Source organism: Buteo buteo, chromosome 9 (assembly GCF_964188355.1).
Source record: "Buteo buteo chromosome 9, bButBut1.hap1.1, whole genome shotgun sequence".
NCBI lineage: Eukaryota > Metazoa > Chordata > Aves > Accipitriformes > Accipitridae > Buteo > Buteo buteo.
In genome coordinates, this window is record NC_134179.1 from 32,167,271 (window position 1) to 32,188,468 (window position 21,198).

General features: G+C 37.8%; 1 protein-coding gene across 1 annotated transcript in view; it reads right to left on the reverse strand.

Moving 5' to 3' along the window:
- The window catches only part of ESR1 (estrogen receptor 1), a 192,718-nt gene that overhangs the window by 21,259 nt on the left and 150,261 nt on the right, over positions 1-21,198 (reverse strand). The window contains exon 6 of the mRNA XM_075035976.1: positions 10,944-11,082. Within this exon, the coding sequence (XP_074892077.1) occupies positions 10,944-11,082 (139 nt within the window). The remainder of the gene's footprint in view (positions 1-10,943; positions 11,083-21,198) is intronic.

Sequence of the window (21,198 nt, forward strand, 5' to 3'; positions counted from 1 at the left end):
GAGGCTGTGCCTGTGTCCAGTTTCAGGCATCTCAGCTCAAGAAGGATGTTGGATGCCTCCTCCTGCTGTGGAGATGATCAGAGGCAAGCAGCACACGGCCTACAAGGAGGGGTTGAGTGACTAGATCTGTTCAGTCTGGTGAGAAAGAAGCAAAGTATGGGGGGGGGGGGCACAGACAAAACTGCAGTCTACAACTGCTTGAAGGGACATTACAAACAGGGTAAAACCCAGGTCTTCTCAGCAGTGAATGGTAAATCAAAAGGGAACTGCTGTAAACTACAGCTTGGAAGGTTCGGCCTCGATTGTCTGAAGGTGGCGCAACCCTGAAACGGGTCCTGAGAAAGGCTGTGGTCTCCATCCTTAGAGACTTTCAAGAAAGCTAGACAAAGTCACAGCTGGCCTAAGCTGGTGTTGGCAATGGTCTTGCTTCAAGAAGCAGGTTGGACAAAATGATCTGCAACCAATATTTTTGTTTCTAAAGTAAATTCTTGGAGAAGTTCCTGAAAGAGTTTAGTTTCAGAGGGTGCAATTAGATGCAAGGATTTATTACTGGTGTGGAGCTTTTTAAGCAAGAATCCAAACATGCAGTCAGCACCTGAGTGAAGAATAAAAGCAATCCTTAAATCATACAAATAAGGTTTGATGTACTAATGCAGCGGTAAAAAAATTCCATCACCATATTACAGCCCTTTGGCTTTAGTTTATGCATAAATCTGGCACAGAACATAAAATAGAGAAGCAAAAATAAAATTTAAAAGTTAACCTAAGTTTCTCATAGTTCAAAATCTCTTCATCGGTTTAAGCTTGGATTGTATTTTGGGGAAAGGTTTGGAAGGAGTACAATCTTTTCTATTCATTATAGTATATTCATTCTCAATGCATATCTTCTCAGCATTTTATCTTCCTTACATCTCATTCTCATATTTCCATTATATTTGGTTAGGATTTATTTCTAATTCATTAGCTTATTGAGTCATGGCATAGGCAAGGAAGAATGCCTATCCATCCAGAGGCAAGGACACATATTCGGAGTGAGGAAACCTAAAGTGAGAGCACGTATATTTTTCAGAAAGTTACCTTGAAGTATTACTTTTGCTTTCTTTTTTTTGCTTCTTTTTGGGGGCTGAGGGGTAGTTCACTAAAATCTTTTTCAATTGATTTACAACACTGTTGCAGCAATTGTTGTTTAAACAAATCGAATATTTTTGGCTACTTACTCAAAAATATGTGCCATTAGTGTCAATGCATGAATCACAGTCTGAGAATCACTCACAGCTGGGCAATTGGAGAAGTACTGGACTGGAATTAGCATAATTCAACATGGAATCAAGCTTTTTTCCCTTCAAGAGTTTCTTGAAACAGACATTTGCCAAATAAGAAATAAAACTGAAATATCAGTTCCAAACATAATTTTGAAGGAGGAAAAGAGGCAGGAGCAGGAGGGACCTCTAAGAGCAAGGCGCTCTTTTCCTCTGCTGAGCTGGGCGGTTATGTTCATACCTTTTCACATAACCTGCCCTTTGAGTTACTCTGTTGGCATCATCACTTCCCCAAAACAGGTTGAAAAAAGTGGTTGCCCATGCGCAGCAGCAGTTTCCACGCAGCACAGCTCGCTCTCTTCTATGGCAACAAAGCAAAAATTAGGATTGAGAGTGAGGCTCAAATAGGTAATTCCTACCTCTTCCAGTACTGACAAAACTACCAGTCCACCATCCTCTGAGGTTTGCTAATCTTTTCTGATGTCTCTTTTGGTTGCTCCTTGAGCTAGCTCTGAACCAAAAGTGGTAGCTAATTCACACACCAAATGAGAGATGTTAAAATAAAGCCAAATAAGAGAGGAAATTCAGGAAGACTGGGGATAGGTAAAAGACAGAGCAGAACCATTATATCCTGTACTATTTCTGAAGCACTAAAGAATTGTCAAACTATTTAACATTTTTTTATGTTCTATCCATTAGAATATTATTGCAGGCTTTATGCATAGGTGGTGCCTGTCTTCAAGACAAGAGATGATTTTTATATACATTAATGTGTTGTATATACATTAGTTCTATTAACAGACATTGATAAACACTTTCTACTCCTATTTAAAGTGATGCACTAGAACAGCTTAAGGAAGCAGAGTGTCAGGAAAGCTCCATCTCGAAGGTTTTAAGACCAAATCAAGACCATGCATTGGGATGTCTTAAAGACTTCCAGGTAGGCATTGGAGGGCTACTTTAACTGAGGATTTCCCCTTTTCTACAATGCTATGCTTTATCAATAATTAAAAGATGAGGAAATGGTTATTAGCAGTGAAATTTTACTTCAGACCATCCTGCATTTAACCAGTAACTGTGGAGATTGTGGAAAAGATTAGAGGAAAAGTAAGCAGAAAAAAAATAAAATCTGAAAAAAAATTAGCTGCCTTAGCTCTAGAACAAAGCAGCAATCTCCAAAGAACAGGAAGCAAAGAGAAAATAAGAGACTATTACAAGTGAACTAAACCACAGTATCAAATGCAAGGCCTGCTGATGAAGAGAAATGCCTAGCTTATTTATTGTTCTGTGTTAGTACTTATGAGGTTAAATAGCATTTTGCTTTAAAAAATGGGTGATTTGATTACAATACTTAGACTCATACGGTCACACCAATCAGTAAGCAGTAGGTGGGCGTGAAGGTGAGAGCTTCAGAAACAGAGAAATTAAAAATACAAGGCTTGTTCTCTAGTGGTTCTGTTGTGTTGTTTTCTGTGTGCTTTTTTTAAAAAAATTGACTTGTTCGTGAGCCTTAATTACTAAGGATGGTAGCAAAGTAATTCAGAGGTAGCAACATCTTTTACTCATCCCATTTCTCCCTGAACACTGGCTTTCAAATGACACACCCTGAAGAACTTTATAGACTACAGTCGATGGGTGGTATTACATCTTGCTGTTCCTGGAGTATACTATAAAGAGCCCTTTGTTTCTTTATTGATATAAGCGTGTTAGACCAGAGGTTTAGATCAATTGCTGACTAAAATGCATTCAAAAGTTTTAAAGTAAGTTCAAGATTTAAAAGTCATCTTTGTCAAATATTTGCAAAAAATACGGGGTAGGACATATATAAATTAAAAAAGAAAACAAACCCCAAACCAAACCCAAACACCAAAAATCTAATTTAAAGTGGTTTTCAGCTACAGTTACTCACAGAATACCAGAACTGCTGAAGTTGGGTAGGCTGTCTGGAGATCATCTAGTTCAATGCCCCTGCTTAGAGCAGGGCCACCTACAGCAGCTTGCTCAGGACCATATCTTGTTGTGTTTTCAGTTTCTCCAAGGATTGAGACTCCACAGCCTCTTATCCTGTGACTGAGAAGAATCTTGCTCTGTCTTCTTTACTTTCCCCCACCATCAGATATTTAAACACACTGATCAGATCTGGGTCTTCCCAGCCTCTCCTCATATGAGAGATGCTCCAGACCATTAGTCATCTTTAAGGCCCTTTGCTGGACGCACTCCAGTACGTACATTTCTATCTTGTACTGTGGAGCTCAGAACTGGACACAGCACTCCAGATTTGCTTCAGCATGGCTGAGCAGTGAGGAAGGATCACCTACCTCTAGCTGCCAGTAATGCTTTTCTTAATGCAGCCCAGGAGGCTATTGGCTTGCTTTGCCATGAGGGAGCATTGGTGGCACAGAGAGCACCCAGTTGCACTGATTTCAAAGAAAATGTATGTAGCTCTCCCCATCACGCTGTCCTGTAGGTACTTCTGTATTTATGTGCATACACACGCTTGGGGGGGTCTCCTACTGCTACGTTGTGTTGATTACAACATCTCTCCTATCTGCATCCCAGTGAACTCTGTTTCTTGCCAGCTCAGTCTACCACCTTCCTCACTTGATTGTGGGTCATCATCTCCCTTCCCTGTCATTCCTGGTTTAAAGCTCCCTCACTAGGTTAGCCAGCCTGTGGAAATTATGCTTTCACCCCACTTGATGAGGTTGATCCCATCTCTTCCTAGCCATCCTCAATCCTCAGAGCAGGTTCCATGATCATAAAAGTTGAATCCCTGTTGTTGACACCAGCTATGCAACCAGTTGGTGACCTGCAGGATCTGTCCACTCTTCTTCAAGCCCTTTCTCCTCAGCCGCCCCAGTGAATTGACCACCTGGGCTCCCATGCCCTTGATCTCTTACAGCCATGTAGTCATGACTAAGTGTCTTTCCTGACTAGATCAACAAAGGATCATCTACCTATGAAGATAAAGTAAGAGTACACTATACATTTCAGCGGTGGTGAATCAGGTCTGAAACATACAGACAATTAACTACTAGGTACCTTTCTAATTATTTTTTTTCTCGGTAAAATATGATGTGAAATGGATCCATAAATATGTCAGATAGGGAAAAATCGCTAAAATGTTGCTATAAAAATTCTAAGAACACTGATTATTTTTTGTCACATTTGAGATCTAGATTAGAAAATTATTATGAAGGCTCTCCATTTGGGAATAATAAAGTTACAATAATTGGCTGAAAAAGTTATTCTTGTTGACAGGAAGTCCTTTTGCAGTTTAATTTACATTCAGTATGAAACACCTTAAAGCCAAAAATATTTCAAAATTCTCTTCATATCAGAAATGCAAGGAAAGTTTAATTTTTGAAAGATCAGCATCACAATTCAACATGACCTAGAACTGGGGCCTGAGTTCCAAGGTCAGAGTGACTAGATGAACAAGCAATCTTAGAATTTGTGTAGGGGCATTCTTGAATCCAGAAATTATTTCATTCTCTGAAAACTTCTGTTCTGTGCCTATAAACCCACCCAGGGAACCTCTTTTTCTAACAGCTGAAAATTGGAAAGATCATAATGAGAGGGGGTTTTCTTTCTTTTCTTTTTTTTTTTTTTTTTTTTTTTTTTTTTTTAGAGTTCATCACTTTAAGCATTATCCAGCATCTCACCAAACTCTGGAAGGGTCCTCCTGACTTACGTTTAGGTTGTTTGAATTACAAAATCAGGTAGTCTTTGAATTTTGCTCCAAGGCACAGTGAAGACTGATTTACAATAAAGAGAAATTATTCATTTGGCATTGTTTTAAGATGTATAATTCTGTCTCTTGTAATATTTTTTTCATTCTCTGGGACCTACAGTATAATAATACATCTCAATATCCAACAATAAAGTGAAAGATGAAAGAGAAATTTAATTATTTCAAGAGATTCCGTAACTCTTTACAAGTTGATCCATTCAGCTCTATCAGGTAAGTAGCCTGATGACAGGATGATTGTGTAAGTTGGGTTTCCAGCACAGAATCTATTGCTATTAAGGATGGGAAGAAAATGAGATGTACAATTGTTTTTCAAATTTATTTTGAAGTGCAAATTTGGATATACTTGTTGCCTATGGGCTTTTTCCCTTTGAAATAAGTAAGAGCAGCAGGTCATTGGAGCATTCTGAATCAAGCATCTGTGAACACTTTGCTTCCATTTCTCTAAGTTGTCAATGGTAATTAATGCATCCACAGCTACACAGTGCCAAAAAAGAATGTTGTGCATTTACTCAAGTGACAGAGAAGTGTGATGTCTTCAGACATCTGGAACATTTTACAGGTGAAGGACTAGCAAAACATATTCAGATTTCATCCTGATGCTCTTCTATTGTATCTAATCTTCTGTCTATCAAAACATTGGAAAGCACTACCTGCACAGAAAACTTAAAGATTCTTTTCAGATGTGGTGAGAAACTTTCAGACCAAAGCCATGAAAACAATAAATTATTCAGCTGAATAATTACAGTGAATACTGTAAGTCTTTATGCTATTCATGCTAGCTGCAGTTTAAAGAGATCCATGGCCTCCTGCCATTGCTCAATATGAAAGTCAGTAAAGGGAAAATTCTTCAATTTCTTCTGAAAGAATGAAAAAGCTCTATCAAGCAGTGGAAGAGGAAGTGAACAAGAGTTTCCAAATATACAAAAAAATTAACAGCAGACTAGATTTCTCCATAGAAAGAAGGAAATAACCTGGTAGAAACATGGAAATACTGACTAAATTTAACTGAAATTTTATAAGTCCCTAGACTGATTTTTTGCTGCTAGACATTTCTTGCAATTACGATAAAAAATAACATTAGAAGGTAACATGGCAACAGCCATACTGGCTCATATCAATGGTATATTTAGCCCTGGGCTAAACCTATAGGCATTTACATCTTCTGATTTCAAGCGATTACCTCTAGTGCTAGATCAGAAGAGAAATTAACTTGCGGATTGCCATGCATCTTCCCAACGTGCTCATGACTTTATGCAATTCCTACCATCTCTGTTTTGTTTCCCTTCTTCTATTGAGCAACACAGTCAGTCTATTTAGTTATTCTTTGTACCAAAGCTCATCTCCCTCTTTGATTGCCTGTGTAAGCCCTCTGAGTACCTTTCCTGTTTTTTCAATATTCCTGTTAAGATAAGGAAAATCAGAAAGGCAAGGTTTTCCAAGCACAGATGCAGCACAGATTTAAACAGTGGAATAACAATGATCTGTACTATTTCTTTTTCCTGTTGTAATGATTCTTTGGGGGAAAGCTGAACTCTATTTACTTTTTGACTGCTGGTAAGCAAAGAACTGCTGGTTCCACAGAACTGAATGCTGTTAACAAGTGAGATAGTAAGATCAACTCAGGATGCAATTTATGAAGATTAGGATTATTCTTCTCCTATATGCAACCGTTCACATTTGTCTACATCAAATTTGGATCTTGTTTAATACTTTTTGGAAATCAAACAAGATCTCCCTCATCCACTTGCTTGTTAATTTCTTCAAAGAACACCAATGTATTCATGGCACATGGTTTCCCCTTACAAAATGCACGATGACTCTTTACCACTATGGCATGTTTATTCACACCTCAACCTCAGTTTCTTTACAACGGTCACCAGGCTTACTGGGCAGAAGTTTCACCCACCTTTTTAAAATGCAGCACTAGGTTTCCCATTTTGCTGATACTGAGGATGTTTCAGGTGAGAAGTCATCCACCTTAGCAAATCAGCTATTTCTACCATGAGTTTCTTTACAATTATGTTTCAATCATTTGAGTGACCTCTGATCTGCCTGATATTTGAATATAACAAATCCTTTAAAACATAATAAAATATGACTTCCCTCATTCCTGAAGAAATGTTACATTTTCTTCAAAATTATAAACAGCCTATCATCAGGCCTGACAAATTTCAGCCCTGGTCTAATGACATTTTTAAAGTCTAGTTTCTTGGGAACCATCCAGACAGGAAACATCTGGTTTGTCCCATTAGAGACCTAAGCCTTTACTTCTAGATTATTTGCCTTATACAGGATACTAATTTTCAGAAACAGAATATAAAAGATTTGCATTTATCCTGGGCTTGCTTTGATTGTATCAGGTAGTGTACATTAATTGCAAGCACTGTGAGTGTGCCATTGTATTTCCTGATTGGGCCTATTTTTCTAATCTATAATTATTTTCATTTGAGCTTTTTTAATAGCATCAGTTGTACACTGTAAAAATGTACCAGTTATATGTAATGGGCAGACTGCTAAAAGTCCTGATTTTGAACCAAGACTGAAGTGTTTAGATAGTGTATTAATAGAATAAGAAAGAGTGCATTACCCCACAGAATACCCTATCTAATTACAAGGCAGGGTGAGAATAGAAAGGCATAACGTGATGATAGTCATCCATACAGAAGGCAGTCATCTACACATACTGGCAGCTTAATTGTTGTATAATATTTCTTTTAAGCAAAGCAAAATTTTAAGAAGGAACTTAAAATGAATAACAAAGGGCTGCTTTACAGATATTTTCAAGGAGTCTTCCAAGTGTGAATTGTTGCATAGCAAAATTATAGAGGTATTTATTTGAAAATGTAACAAGTTGACTCTCACAGAATGAGAAAAGACAGTCTCTAAAAGATCTTTAGAGATAAGACAAGCTCATGTTTAATATGACCCAAGTAGGAGGAGTGAGCTGGGAGAAGAAAAGTCAGATTTGTTCAAAAAAAGAGGAAAGCTGGAATGTTATTTTTATGGCATTTCAGACAGATATGAGCAAGAAAAGACTGTATTTATCTAGCCAAAAGATAAAAAAGCTGCATAATAAAACTTGAAGTGACCTGAGCTTTATGTAGAGATGTATACAAATTACTATCTACCTCCAAGATTCTAGACAGAAAGAATCTGTTAGAGACAGGAGAAGACTGAATGGAAAAAAATGAAAGGGATGTGCAAATCAGAGAGGCTGTCTGCCACAGAATGATCAGAGAGAGGTAGAGGCATAAGCAAAATGTGGTGAACAAATTAACAATACTGAATTTGCAGTAAGTCCAGAAAAACACAGGTTAGAGGCAAATCTAGGTTTTACCATCTGTAGTTGGTGACTCTGGATTATAGACAGTAGCTAAATTAATATTCGCAGATGCTGTTAACCCCATAGATCAGGTAACAGGGAAAGTGTGATGGGGGTTCAGGACAGAATGCTGTGGATGAAAACACTGAAAAGGAGTATCCTGTAAAGAACACGCTGAAGGGTAAGGAGTGAAGAACAGATGAAAGGAAATTGTACTACAGCATCCATCTTTTCCATTATTTTAGCCATTCAATCAAATGCTTTCATTATTTAGATCAACAACAATAATATATCAAACAATTTTTGCACTCTTGTAGCATTTGCCCAAATACTTGATGCAGTGGAAGGACTCCATTGAGTTAAACAGGCTTTGAATCAGTCTCTGTCCTGCCACCTCAAATCTGACAAACAATATACTTTTGCCTTATAACATTCTCAAAAGGCAACTTGCCTAAATCAGATTATCACATCAAACTATTGCTAGCACTAATTAACTAGTAAATCAACAGGGTTTTAACTAATTAGCATATCACTGCTCCCCAGAGTCAAATAATTTATTATTTTAGTTTCAGCAAATATCCCTACCAAGTGGAGTGAGGCAAGTATATGATGCCTTAGAAACATGTTTCTTATTATTTGAAAATGAGAAGATGTAATAGATCTAAATTTTTAGAAGCAGTCATGTTTGAAAGTCAGAAAACAAAGAGCCTGTTTTGATTATGAAGTTAATTGGGTTTTGAGCCTTAAAGTAAAAAAATGTGGTTCCAGTTGCATGCAATTGTTTTCTTTAATCCAGCAGAGTTGGCTTAAACTGCTCAGACTCCATTTTATTCAGAGTGTGGGGATTTTTAGTTGAGGAAAACCAAAGTTTCAAATGTTTTCCTAGCTGTTTTTCTTAGCTAAGAGGAGGAAAAATGGTACTCTGGCTCTGCTTTTCAGTTTTTAATTTTTTTCTCACAACCTGTATTACAGAACGTGGAACAGATGGGTTGGTCTTTCTTTGGAAGCTATATTGCAACTTATAGTAGTTTTCAATAATATGCTATACTTACTTTCCTACAGTAGTAAATTTTACTTCTTATGTGCACTAAGAAATTATTTTAAAACTGTTGTGTTTTCTTGAGAAGACTATACTTACATTTAGGCAAGCAGATATTTTCTGTACACAAAATGAGAATGTGCTTTATACATATCTAGTTCCATAGCTCACAGATCATGTGCTTACACGGGTGGAATAGGGTTTTTCCCTAAGGCAATAAATACTTCTCTATTCCTATGAAATATTATATTTTTTACTGTTAGGCATTATCATTTATATTTTACTAAAACACAAAAAGTAAACATTTTTTTTCAAATAGAGAGCAGGAGAATCAAAGGATTAACACTGCACAAATGCAAACATGAAAACTCAGTACCCCACAGTTAACAGAGCAAGCTGCTCAAAAGATGTTTTTCTGCTAATAAGAGTTTTGATTCATTCAGCCAGCTAATGGTTGCAGTAGCTGAAGGCACTGCCCTTGACTTTTTGTTGCCATGCCTCTGCTGTAGCTCGCTGCCCCTGCAGTTCCATGAAGAGATCAGAAGCTTGCCCAGCTCCTAGTTGCCTCGCCACTTAGTTCAGCTCTTCCTTCACTTCAGTTTAGACAAGATGCCAGACTCAGCACTGAAGTGCATGTATAATCTCTCTCCTGCCAACTCTGCTACGTGGGCAGTTGTCTTCAACTGAAGAGAACTACCAATAGCTAGGAGGACTCTATCCTAACTCACTTTTTCTAGATTTGCCAGTCATTTGCCAAAACCCCTGCTCAGTGGTTATTCTCTTCTAACACTCTTTCCCAAGGCTGAAATTTTTCGTGACTGGGAAAAAAGAGAACTTGAGTTTGCATTAAGGTAGCTAGAATATATGTTAAAAATCTATCAACCTTCTTGCTTCTATTTGTGAAGACTGCCAGCTCAAATCCAGGATATTGTTGTATGGCAGAGAAACGTATTTTTCTCTCTCACTTAGAAACACATACAACATATTAGCAAGACTGGATAAAAAAGTCTTAGGGCAGCAAGCAGGTGTGTGTTTTACATACCTGACTCCAGCTTTCAGGAGGGGAAAAAAAAACCCCACCAACCAAACCCACACCTTAATGTATTCTCTACAAATAAATAAGATGGCAGTTGAGACTCTACCAGGATTTTCTTCCAAACTTTTGCCTGGCTGCTTAGATAAACCCATTCTAACTAAGAATAACTAAGAGGATTTTAAATAAGCAGAATTAATTATCTTAATTAAAGTGATTAGGGTTCAGTATTTAATTTTAATTTAAATTAGTTTTGCAACAAACAGTACAGATTATATGAGAAATTTTTTGCTGCCTTTGAAAGTTCTTCCAGCAGCAGGTAAATTTCAGACGTGTTACTTGTCTAATAAATGACCAGCGTCACGTTCCAGAGCGTTTCTAGTGTTCCTTTTCCAGTCTCACCTACTATAGCCCTGCTCTAACTTATGAAGTACTGTCAAATGGTAGTATCAGTGAGATGGCTAGGAGCTAAAAATTAATCTCATTGCAGTAGAAATAAATTAACTTCAATAATTCACAGCAACATGCAGACTGACCTGTCCAATAATAGGTTAGGTGCAAATAAAAGCTTTCCTGGGTGTTCCATGGAGCGCCAGACTAAGCCAATCATCAGTATCTCTAACCAGGCACATTCCAGTAGATGGACCTGATCATGGAGTGTTAAATCCACAAATCCTGAAAGAATAAATAGGAGAGAGTAAAACCACCCCAGTTTTGTAAGCGGAACAACATTATTCAGAGTCAGGTTAAAAACTGCATTGGAGCTGGATAAGCAAAAAGAAAAAGCAATAAACCAGACATTTATTCTCTTTACATTTTGGGCTGAGTTTTGTCTATTCCTAGGTCCACCGTGGCTCCACCCTACAGAACTGTCAGCACTTTCTGGCCCCCCGGTTGTGTACTGCTCATCCCCTGCCCCAAGAGCAGGGCGAGAGTGAGGCGAGCATCTCCATCCCCACACCTGCTGTAGTGGCCTGGGAAAGCTGCAGAAAGGGGCAGCCGCCGTCTGCTCCAGCGCCTTGCTGCCTGTGGCATGACAGAGGGAAAATGGAAAAGTGCCTCCTATAAAATGAAAGAATAGCTCTGATCAGCTAACCCCAGGCCATGTTTCCTGGTGGAATGCTGTTTTACAGCCTCGTGAACAATTCGCCATGCTGCAAGTGCTGTATCTCTGTGGAAGAGGACACTACAGCATTTTGAATAAACTGGGGAGAAAATGCTGATCACTAAGCAGTCAGAATTGGGTGATGAACTGCTTGCTTATATTTCCATTGGACTATAGCACCTGCAGGAAGGAGGTTACCTCTCCTACTCTATATTTAAACAACGCTAGAAACAATGAATGCAAAATGAAGAGGTTGCTTATAGCAATACTAGAATATGAATATGAAAGAATAATGATGAAGGTAGATATGAAAGCATAATGACAGTGGTCATTCCTGAGTGCATTTCATGGAACAGGTTGTATAATTCTCTATTTGAGAGTCTCACTTTTCATGAACGTTACTTTCAATCCAAAGATATAAGCAAAGGGGAGATTGCATAATACAATTTATTAGATCCTAGCATAATTTATTCTTTAAAATTAGCATGAACTTGCTAAAGTGAAATGTGTAGAAGTTCCCTTAAAACAGATCTTATTTATCTTTTACTCAGTGTTATGAGTGAAACACATTATTCAACTTCCCTTTTTTTTATTTTTTCAATTGTATTTGATTCATATTGGTCTTCAGACTACAAATTACAGGATAAACTACCTTACCAGCCCAATAAATGGCAGTGGTTTTGCTTCTGTGTTGTGTCCTCACTAGAGGTATATTCTGAGTCAGTTTCGAGGAATACACCTGACATACTCTTGAGTACTATCTTGAAAAAAAAGGAAAAAATAAAAAGGGCACATATTTTTAAAGTTAAGTGCTGTGCTATGAAATATATTTTTCAAATAACAAAGAGGAAGAGAAGGAACAAAATATAGTTCACAATAACTTAGAAAATATTGTTATGTTCTGCAAAACAGTTGTTGATATAATTATTTTTAATGAAAACATCTGAAAGAGGGAATCAGTCTACTCATAAAAAACCACTCAAAAAAGGAAACAGCTTTGACATGTTTGAAATAAAACAACTCATCTATGAATCACTAGGAGTGAATTTAGACAGTTGTAGTACCTGCTATTTTTATGAAAGTGGTTACTACTATTTAAAAAAAAAAAGTTTTCTTTTCCTGTATTCTTCCTTTATTAGCAAATGCAAAAATGACTTTCAGATGTCACAGACTGATGGAATGGCATTTGCCTGAGTCACCAAACAGCCTGAAACAATAGAGCTGAAGCTTAAGAGCAACATTCTTAACTACAAAGCATTGATTACAGCACTCAAGAATGAAATTGGCGGAAAGAAACTGCTGTCTATATATGGAGAACAAACAACAAACACCATGTTTCCTATTAAGTATTGCCTTAGTATGACAGCACATAATAATATAGTGGTTTTATCCATGCTTGAAGAGTACCACAGCAACACAGGGACCCAAGTCCCCGTGTGGTGTCTGAAGTTTGCAAGCAGTGCATTACAAGTCAGTTATTTTGCCATCATTTCACGTGGCTACACACTATTCTGCAGCAGATTGCTTCGATTGTTGCAGAAAAACTGAGCTTGTTACAACTGTGGCAATTCACTTTTCTGTAAAACTCTGCTTATTCTACAATATTCTGGATGTCAAAATGCTTTGGTTTGTTCACACCGTCTTGGTCTCTATTTTTATTACACCTGTTCTCAAACACCTTTTAAGCCCTATCTTTTTAGTAGCTCTATTTTTCCCCATCCCCACATATGAAATTTCAGATTGCACTGAAGCTAAGTAATCTGCACAAAAACTAAAGAGAAAGAAGAAAAGAAACCTAATAAATTAGCTCACTAGTATTGTAGAGGAGAGATATTTTGTCAGCCTACTCTGAGAAGAGAAATATACTGCCCAAGAATGCTACATCTTTTAAAGTACCTAAACGTGAGTACTTTGCATTACAGAGTCCTAAAAGGATTGGCCAACAGTATTATTGGTACGGAATATTAACTCTGATTTCAGTGAAGCTAAGGAAGTTTCAAAAAACTAGGATGAAAAAGAAAACTGACTGTGAGTCCATAGTTTAAAGCATTAAATGATCTGTCAGCCTGACATCTACTTTGGGTTCTATAACAAAACAGCTAACACAAACTCTGATTAATGCAGGTTTAAAAGTTTTTAATATAATAATCCACATCAACTGTAATTCATAAAAAAACCTGATCAAATTACCTTGATGGCTTTTTAGGTGACATTATAAGTTTAGTTGGAAAAATAATAGTTTTGATGAAACAGACTTCTACGAGACATTTGATTTTGTAAAAACATGCAACAGATTAACTGAATTAAAATATTTTCAATGACACATCTCAGTATGTAATGGCAAAAGGGTAATGACCTGAACTGAAGTGTTTCTAGAGGAATGCCATACCATTTACTTCTTTACCCTAGAAAATTTTTTTAATGGTGACATGGAAAAAACAGAAATCATGATTCAGATGTCATGATGGCATGTGGAAAATAATGCAAAAAGCAGGTTGATAGTGTAGGCAATATAATCGCTCAGTAGCTTGATCATAAAAAATACAGACATACGTTTAAAACCAAGAACATTAAGCTTATATACAGGATGGAAACAGTAGCAGCTATGAAGAGGACTTGGAAATTATGGAGACAAATCAGCCCAGTTTGAGCTTCCAGTAGGAAGCTACATCTAATAAAGACAGTGAACTTTATAAAAAGCCAGGGAAACTCTGAGAGAGTAAGGAAGTTAAATTACCTCTGTGTTACCTGAATCTGGTAACTAGTCTTCAAGTGGGATGAGAAGTTGGACAGAATGATAAACATCAACATGAATAAAGCATTGAAAAACATACCCTCTAGTGAGGAATAAGAGGAATTTAGTTACTCTTTGTGAAGCTAAAGGGGCTAAAGGACTTCAATGGGTAAATAACTAAAGAAAAAGAGAACAGCATTGCAAAAGGTAATGGCATAACATACAGAAGCCCATGCTGAAAGCTAAACCTGCTCCAAGTCAGACTACAAATGAGGGGCCGTTGTTAACAACAGAAGTAGTTATTTTCTAAGCAACATACTAAGTTTCCATGCATTTGCTATCATTAGAAACATTAATCACGTTTTAATTATTATTTTTAAGACATACTCTTGTTCAAGCAAACTAATTCAGAGAAATGTTACAGAAGGTTAAATTAAATGATGAATAAACCATTAGTCACTTCATGACTCAGAACATGCTGCATTTTAATGTCGCTGAAATTATGTGTAGATGTGCACTGCATTCTCAAATATCAGGGTTCTTTTAATGCTGGCACGTTTTGAAAGAAGTATTTTTGAATTTTAAGTTTTTGGTTACTGTGCTTTAAGGAAAAGTAAAAACCTTCACTGTTAATTAATTAATTAATGAATTGCGGCTTATGGATATGACCTACATCTGATGCCATACACCAGACTGAACAATTGCATGACCTTATAAGACATATCAAAATCCTTGTGTGGCCAAAACCTACAAGACCTAGACTGCCATTAAGCTATTCATATATCATGTGCTTGGCAGGAGAAAGACACTTACAGAATAAAAGCCATGGCTGGACCATCCTTTTTTCATATACAGATAAATTAACAGTATTTTTGAGTGATTGCCGACACAGAACACAATAACTGTTCCACAAACTCTTGTATAAACATGGAAATCTGAACTTCTGAAAAGCCAGAAAGGTCTTCTGAGTGCCCAGCTAAGAGTAGGTGACAAATAAATTTGTTATGTGTAGAACACAAAACAATAATGTTCAAATTAAGCTGATTATCCTTTCTAATATAAAACAGCACTATGTGCCACATCAGCGACAATATGATAAAAATCTCTCTCTTCCAGACAATAAGACACCCTGAAGCAGCAGTGGGTCCATGGAGGAAAATCTACAAAAAGCCCTGTCTTGGCAAGCATGACTCTCTAGAGGTGACATTAGACTTGGGAATCCAAAACTGTATGACCATCCTAAAAAAGGAAGGCAGCAACTATCCGCAACAGGTATGAGCAAATCTCTTTGTAAACTGGGAGTTTGGGCAGTTGCAAAAAGGGAAGGGTTGCCATGAAAGAACACAAGGACTGTTGGAAGTAGTATTAGGTAAAGCATATACCCCTGACAGCAACAGAGAAATGGTTTATGGACAAGATTGTTGGGCTGCAGTAAGGAACAACATAAAGCTCAGATGGTTTTAATTTATTGCTACTGTAACACACATTGTGAACCCTGCAGTCCTCTGAAATAATCAACAACAACAAATATATATATATATATAAAAAAAATTTAACCAATCAAATATTTTGAAACTTATAATTTGCCTTAAATAATAAATAAACTTATAATTTGCCTTAAAGACTTTTGACCTACTAAGTAGCTTTCTATTTCATCAAAAACGATTTCTCTAGCAATTAATGTTCTCTGAGACCCAGTATCCAGTGTCATTGCAGATTCAATCCTACAACAGTAAGTCCTCCAGTGGATACTTACTATCATTTGGGGATCATTTAATTATCATCATTTTGCAGCTTCTACTAATATTAAGACACAGCTACAAGGTGTCCAGACTATTCCTCTTCCCACAACAAATGATAAGGCAATCTTCTCTTTTCATCTGATCCAGCTGTAATCCTATATGTTTATACCATATGTCTTAATTACCATGGTACCTGAAATATAAATTTCAGCTAATTTTTGCAAGACAATAAACAACTTTGTACAATAAAGAATGACTCTGTCTCCAGGTGCTTTGAAGGAAAGTAAAGCAAAAGCAATAAAAAGTTTTAAAAGCAGTATCAAAGGTCCATCTACCAAAGTATCCCATTTACAACAGCAACTGATACCAGATGCTTGTGGCAAAACATACAGCAGGACAAACATATGCTTCTACAGAAAGCTTTCTCAGGCTCCTGTGGTATGCAGCTCAGGGATTTCCAGAGGCAAAAATGGTCTTTTTGTGCTTAATGTCCCCTAACATTTTTTCCTCCAAGTTTGTCCAGATGCTTTTTGAACCCATTTAGGCATTTAATCCACTTCAGATTTTTTATATGCTCTGGAAATAGTACTCTCCAGTAAGAAGTTTCACGCTCTGAGTTAACACTAGGAAAATGATAATCTCCTATTGTTCTGGAAAAAAAAAAATCTCTTTCTTTCATTTAATGCATCTGGTTATTTTATTGGAAGATACCATCATTCTGTAGGTCATCATCTCACTGCTAATCTTCTCTTTTCCAAACATTTTTAGTATATTCAGTCATTGCTCACATGAGTTATCCTGTTCACCTTTGAACTCATCTTGTCCTTCTCGGACCATTTTCCAGTTCCACTATATAGTTTCAGAGACAGTGAGACTACACACCATTTTTCAATCTGCCCTTGTCTTCATGACCTTAGTCAACTTAATGTCATCCCCATTTTTATCACTGTTATTCGTGCCTTTTTTTCCAGCTAACTTATGAATATGCTGAACAACATAGGCCTAACCATTGAATTCAAGCTTATCTCTTTCCTAAATGTCCTGCCTGCTTGTCTGGAAAGCCTTTAACTTGATAGCAATAGGAATTTTTCTAATATCTCCTATAGCAAAAAATCTGGGATGCTATATTTTACAAAAAAGTTGTGGGAAATCAGATCATTCCCACATCGTGTGTCTTAAATTCGCACAGATGAACCACTGGTTTTTTTCTATCTTAATGCGGTGTTTTGAAAAATGGCAACAACCACAGAAAAAGGCTGTTATTTACAACTCAATACAGTATCTCAGCTATGCAACAGTCATGTAATAGGCCGCATTTGGAAAAAACACTAATTAGGTTGGCAAAGACAGCAGGGAAGTAATGGTGAGTGCTGCAACCTAATAGCTAGCAACCATTCAATAAAGCAACCAAATTAAGAGAGGTTTATATAGACAAAAATATCTAAGTAGATAAAACAGACAAACAGAAAAATAATTCCTACAGCAAGTTCTGTTCTCAAGAAACAGCCAGGAAGAGGAGAAGCAGCACCTGTTTCTCCTATCCTAAAGCACATTGGAGGACCAATAGCTCAGTCACCACTGTTTGATCAAGATGCAAAATCTGTGCTTGCTCTAGTGCCAGCAGCTCGGTGCCCGACATCTCCACTTCAAGCAGAAAGGTAAGACCACATCTACACGTTTGCCTAGCACATAAGACGACATTTTGGTCTGAATGTGCATGGATCACTCAGCCTCTTCAGCCCTTAAGGCTGAGCTCTGAAACCTCTTAGTTAGGAGATGGCTAAAAGCTAAAAAGTGGCTAAAACTCACACCTTGACTATAGCCTTGTCTGTACACAGCAACAGCAGGGCAAACCAGAGTCCAAGGATAAGGACATCAGAGAATCACAAACACTGTTTTCCGTGAGACTCAGTATTCACACAGCTATTCCTATAATGCTACTTATTGCTACTTCTTTCCACAGATCTTCAGACCAAAATTATAAGAAAACTTTATTAAGTTTTCCCTCCTGAGGGCACTTAAAGTACGACATGGGTATATTGGCTTAATTGTTTACACAACTCCAGTGTTTTAAATCAAGACCTATTATGAAGGCTGAAGATCAAAAATCTCTAAAATCCAATATTTTCAATCCAAATATTCTGCTAAAAAAAAAAGTAGTTTCATTATTTGAATTTTTTTTAAAGGGACATTACTTTGTTTCTGTAAGTGAGGTCAGAAAAAATTTAACTAGAATTTGCTGAGTTCCAGGGAGGAAAGTCAGAAAGGCAAACACAGAGCAAGTGGCACAATTGTAAGAGCCTCTAAATACTTTGTCTGCTCTTTCAGAACTCTCTATTTCACTGCCTGTATAATTATAATATAGCAGAACACCAATCCAAATTTATACACTGTCTCCTCTAAGCCTAAACAGTCTGTTAGAAATGAAATGAGATCAGAAAGAACAGCATCTGCTCTTAATTACTGTTAATTCCTTTTCAAAATTTTATTTCACATTTGCCATTTTCAGCTCTAATGGTTCTAAACCTCTTTCTGAAAAATAACAATTACAATTTACAAGCATAAACATAATATGAGTTAGGAATGTTTGGGGTTTTGGGCAAAACCCAAAAAGTCAGAAGGATCGTGAGGCCCTGCTTTCACGTTCTGTATTTGTACTGAAAGTCAAGATCAAGAAAGCTTTTGCCCTTCTCCTCCGCGGGAGGTTTCCGTCCTCCCTGAGCTCACCTTAGGAGACCTGTCTTACAGTCTGATGGGTGTACCACCCCAGCCAAACTCCCCACCTGATGCTGTCCCCGGAGTGGAATGCTGCAGGGATGTCACGTTTGTCGCTTTTATTTCAAATCCCATTTCTAGGAGCTGGTCTGTTCTGCTTCCACCTAAAAGCTGCACCGTGACGATTCCAAAATGCATTTCTCAGATAAATGGGAACCATTTCAACTGTTTTCCAGGAATGCATAAACTTATCACTACTTGACTCAATGCTTTCTGCTTACACAAAAAGTGCATACTTTTTTTTTTTTTTTTCAGGCCTGTCCAGTCCATATCTTTTCAGGATGAGGAGACTAAACTGCTCCTGAGGCCACTCCTGGTCCATATAGCCAATGCCTCATTCAGGGCAGGAATCTCTCCTTCCCTCTCCAGATACCAGTCTCCCTCTTCAGACACCAGTCTAAACTACGACGGAAGGTACCCTGCATACATCGGATCTAATAGATACTGTCCTCTTTCAACTTTCCTATGACAAAGTGAGCTTGTAAAGAAGTTAGCCAAGTGGAAGTTGATTGACTCAAAGTCAATACTTTGCACCAAGCACAATCTGGATTTAGGACCATGGAAACACTTCAGGGTAGCGACAGATATTAGCCACTGGTCAGACATACATTCTTTTCTCCTGACAAACACTTGCCACATTTTTATGAACTACTGCTGTCTTGCCCGAGAGGAGCATCGGAAGTCCACGGCCCAGCACCAGCTTGGCTGGGCCTGCTCCTGGGGAGGTGGGCCACGTGCTGGCCCGGGGGGGTGGTGGGAAGACCCAGCCCCGGAGCCAGCCCCCAGCTTTGGAGTGCTCCTGTGAGTTTTGGGGACAGCAAGTTCTCACTGAACAGCAGCCCGAGCACGTTATTCTGCAGTATTTGATTGCCTGGGAAAATCTGTCTTATGCCGGAGGATGGTCAGGCCATGTGTCCAAAGCTCGATGGTTCTCCCTCGCTGTGCTCTCCCTGGCGCAGACGCAGCTTGGAAAGAACACAAGCCGGGTTGCACTGTAGCTCAAGCCTATGGCTGACACGCAGCACAGATGTACCCAGTGAAGCTGAGCGCTTTCATGTCCTGACTTTCCTTGCATGTGTCACTCTGTCTAAAACACAGTTTTTATTTTGCAAGTGTTTCACTTTGTTAAGCAAAGATTATTCCAGAAAGTGCATTAGCAGTACCAGTTAACACAAATATGTTGAGGCCTTCCATCAGGGAACATAATAAAAGTAATTGGCACTCACATAGCACTTTACATTTTCAAAGGGAAGTAAAGCCATTAAGTATTATTAAATGTATTTTATAGAGAGAACACAGGGAGGTTAAGTGCCCCATCCAGGAGGAGGCAGGATTAGGATGGAGATGTGGCAGGCTCTTAGCACACTCTCTAGTCCTTTCAGCCACAAAAGTCTTTGGGGTGGAGAAGTCTCCTTGAACTCAAGTGCAAGCTCTCTTTCTTGCAAATCAGTAAAAAGGTAAAAAACAAAAAAAAAAAACCCAGAAGCAACTGAGCTTTTCTCAAAGAGAAAGAGGAGAAAAAGACTTACCAAGTTAGAGTTGGGGGGCGAAATTGTTTAAAGTGTGAGCAGAAAACCTGGATGCAGGGAACTAAGCAAGCATTAGTTCTTAATTGGTTTTAAAACACTCACTAATCTAGGTAAGGTAACTGCCTATACAAAAAAATCCTAGGCCTAAGCTTGTTTTCCCCTCTAAACAAGCAGTTTTGAAAGTTATTAAAATAACAACAAATCTTACTACTAATAATAATTATAACAACAACAACTACGGTATAAGATCATTGCTAGTGAAGTCTACCTGCCAGTTAGCTAGTGAAAGTTTATCATACTGTTTTTATAAAGCAAGAAAGGAGACATATGTATATTTTCTGTACAAAAAGCAAGCACTTCAAATGATCAACAAAAAGTGATATTCATTATTACACACCAAATTCCTGCAGCACTTTATAGCAGTTATTTAAAGCATGTTAATTATCATTCATCCCTGGACCGTAATCCAGACGTCTGAGGCTCAGGCTGAGCTTTGACAACAATAAGATGCTACTTGATGGTTGTTTTACCACTGAGAGCTCTGCTACTTCTCAGGCAGTCGAGACTTGCAAATAAAATGCACAGGACATTGTCTGTATACTGAGAATGGACAACGGCAGCCCTTCCCAGTGATTTTAAGTGTAGGAACAGACCATCAGCTGCATGTGAAGGCTTTTGTTTTGAAGGGTGTCATCTGAATCTTTCCCTGCACAGGTGAGGAAGGATACTATGCAAAATTTATTAGCTGCTGACTAAACTACACAGTATGAAGTAATACATCTTTTCTTTATTGTCTCTGCAACAGTTAATTACATTACGTTATATTTATACCAGTACTCAGGCCAATTGCAAGTAGGTTTGAGAGTTTTCTTTTAATTTGTCATTTTTGTAAGAGGTCACTGCTAC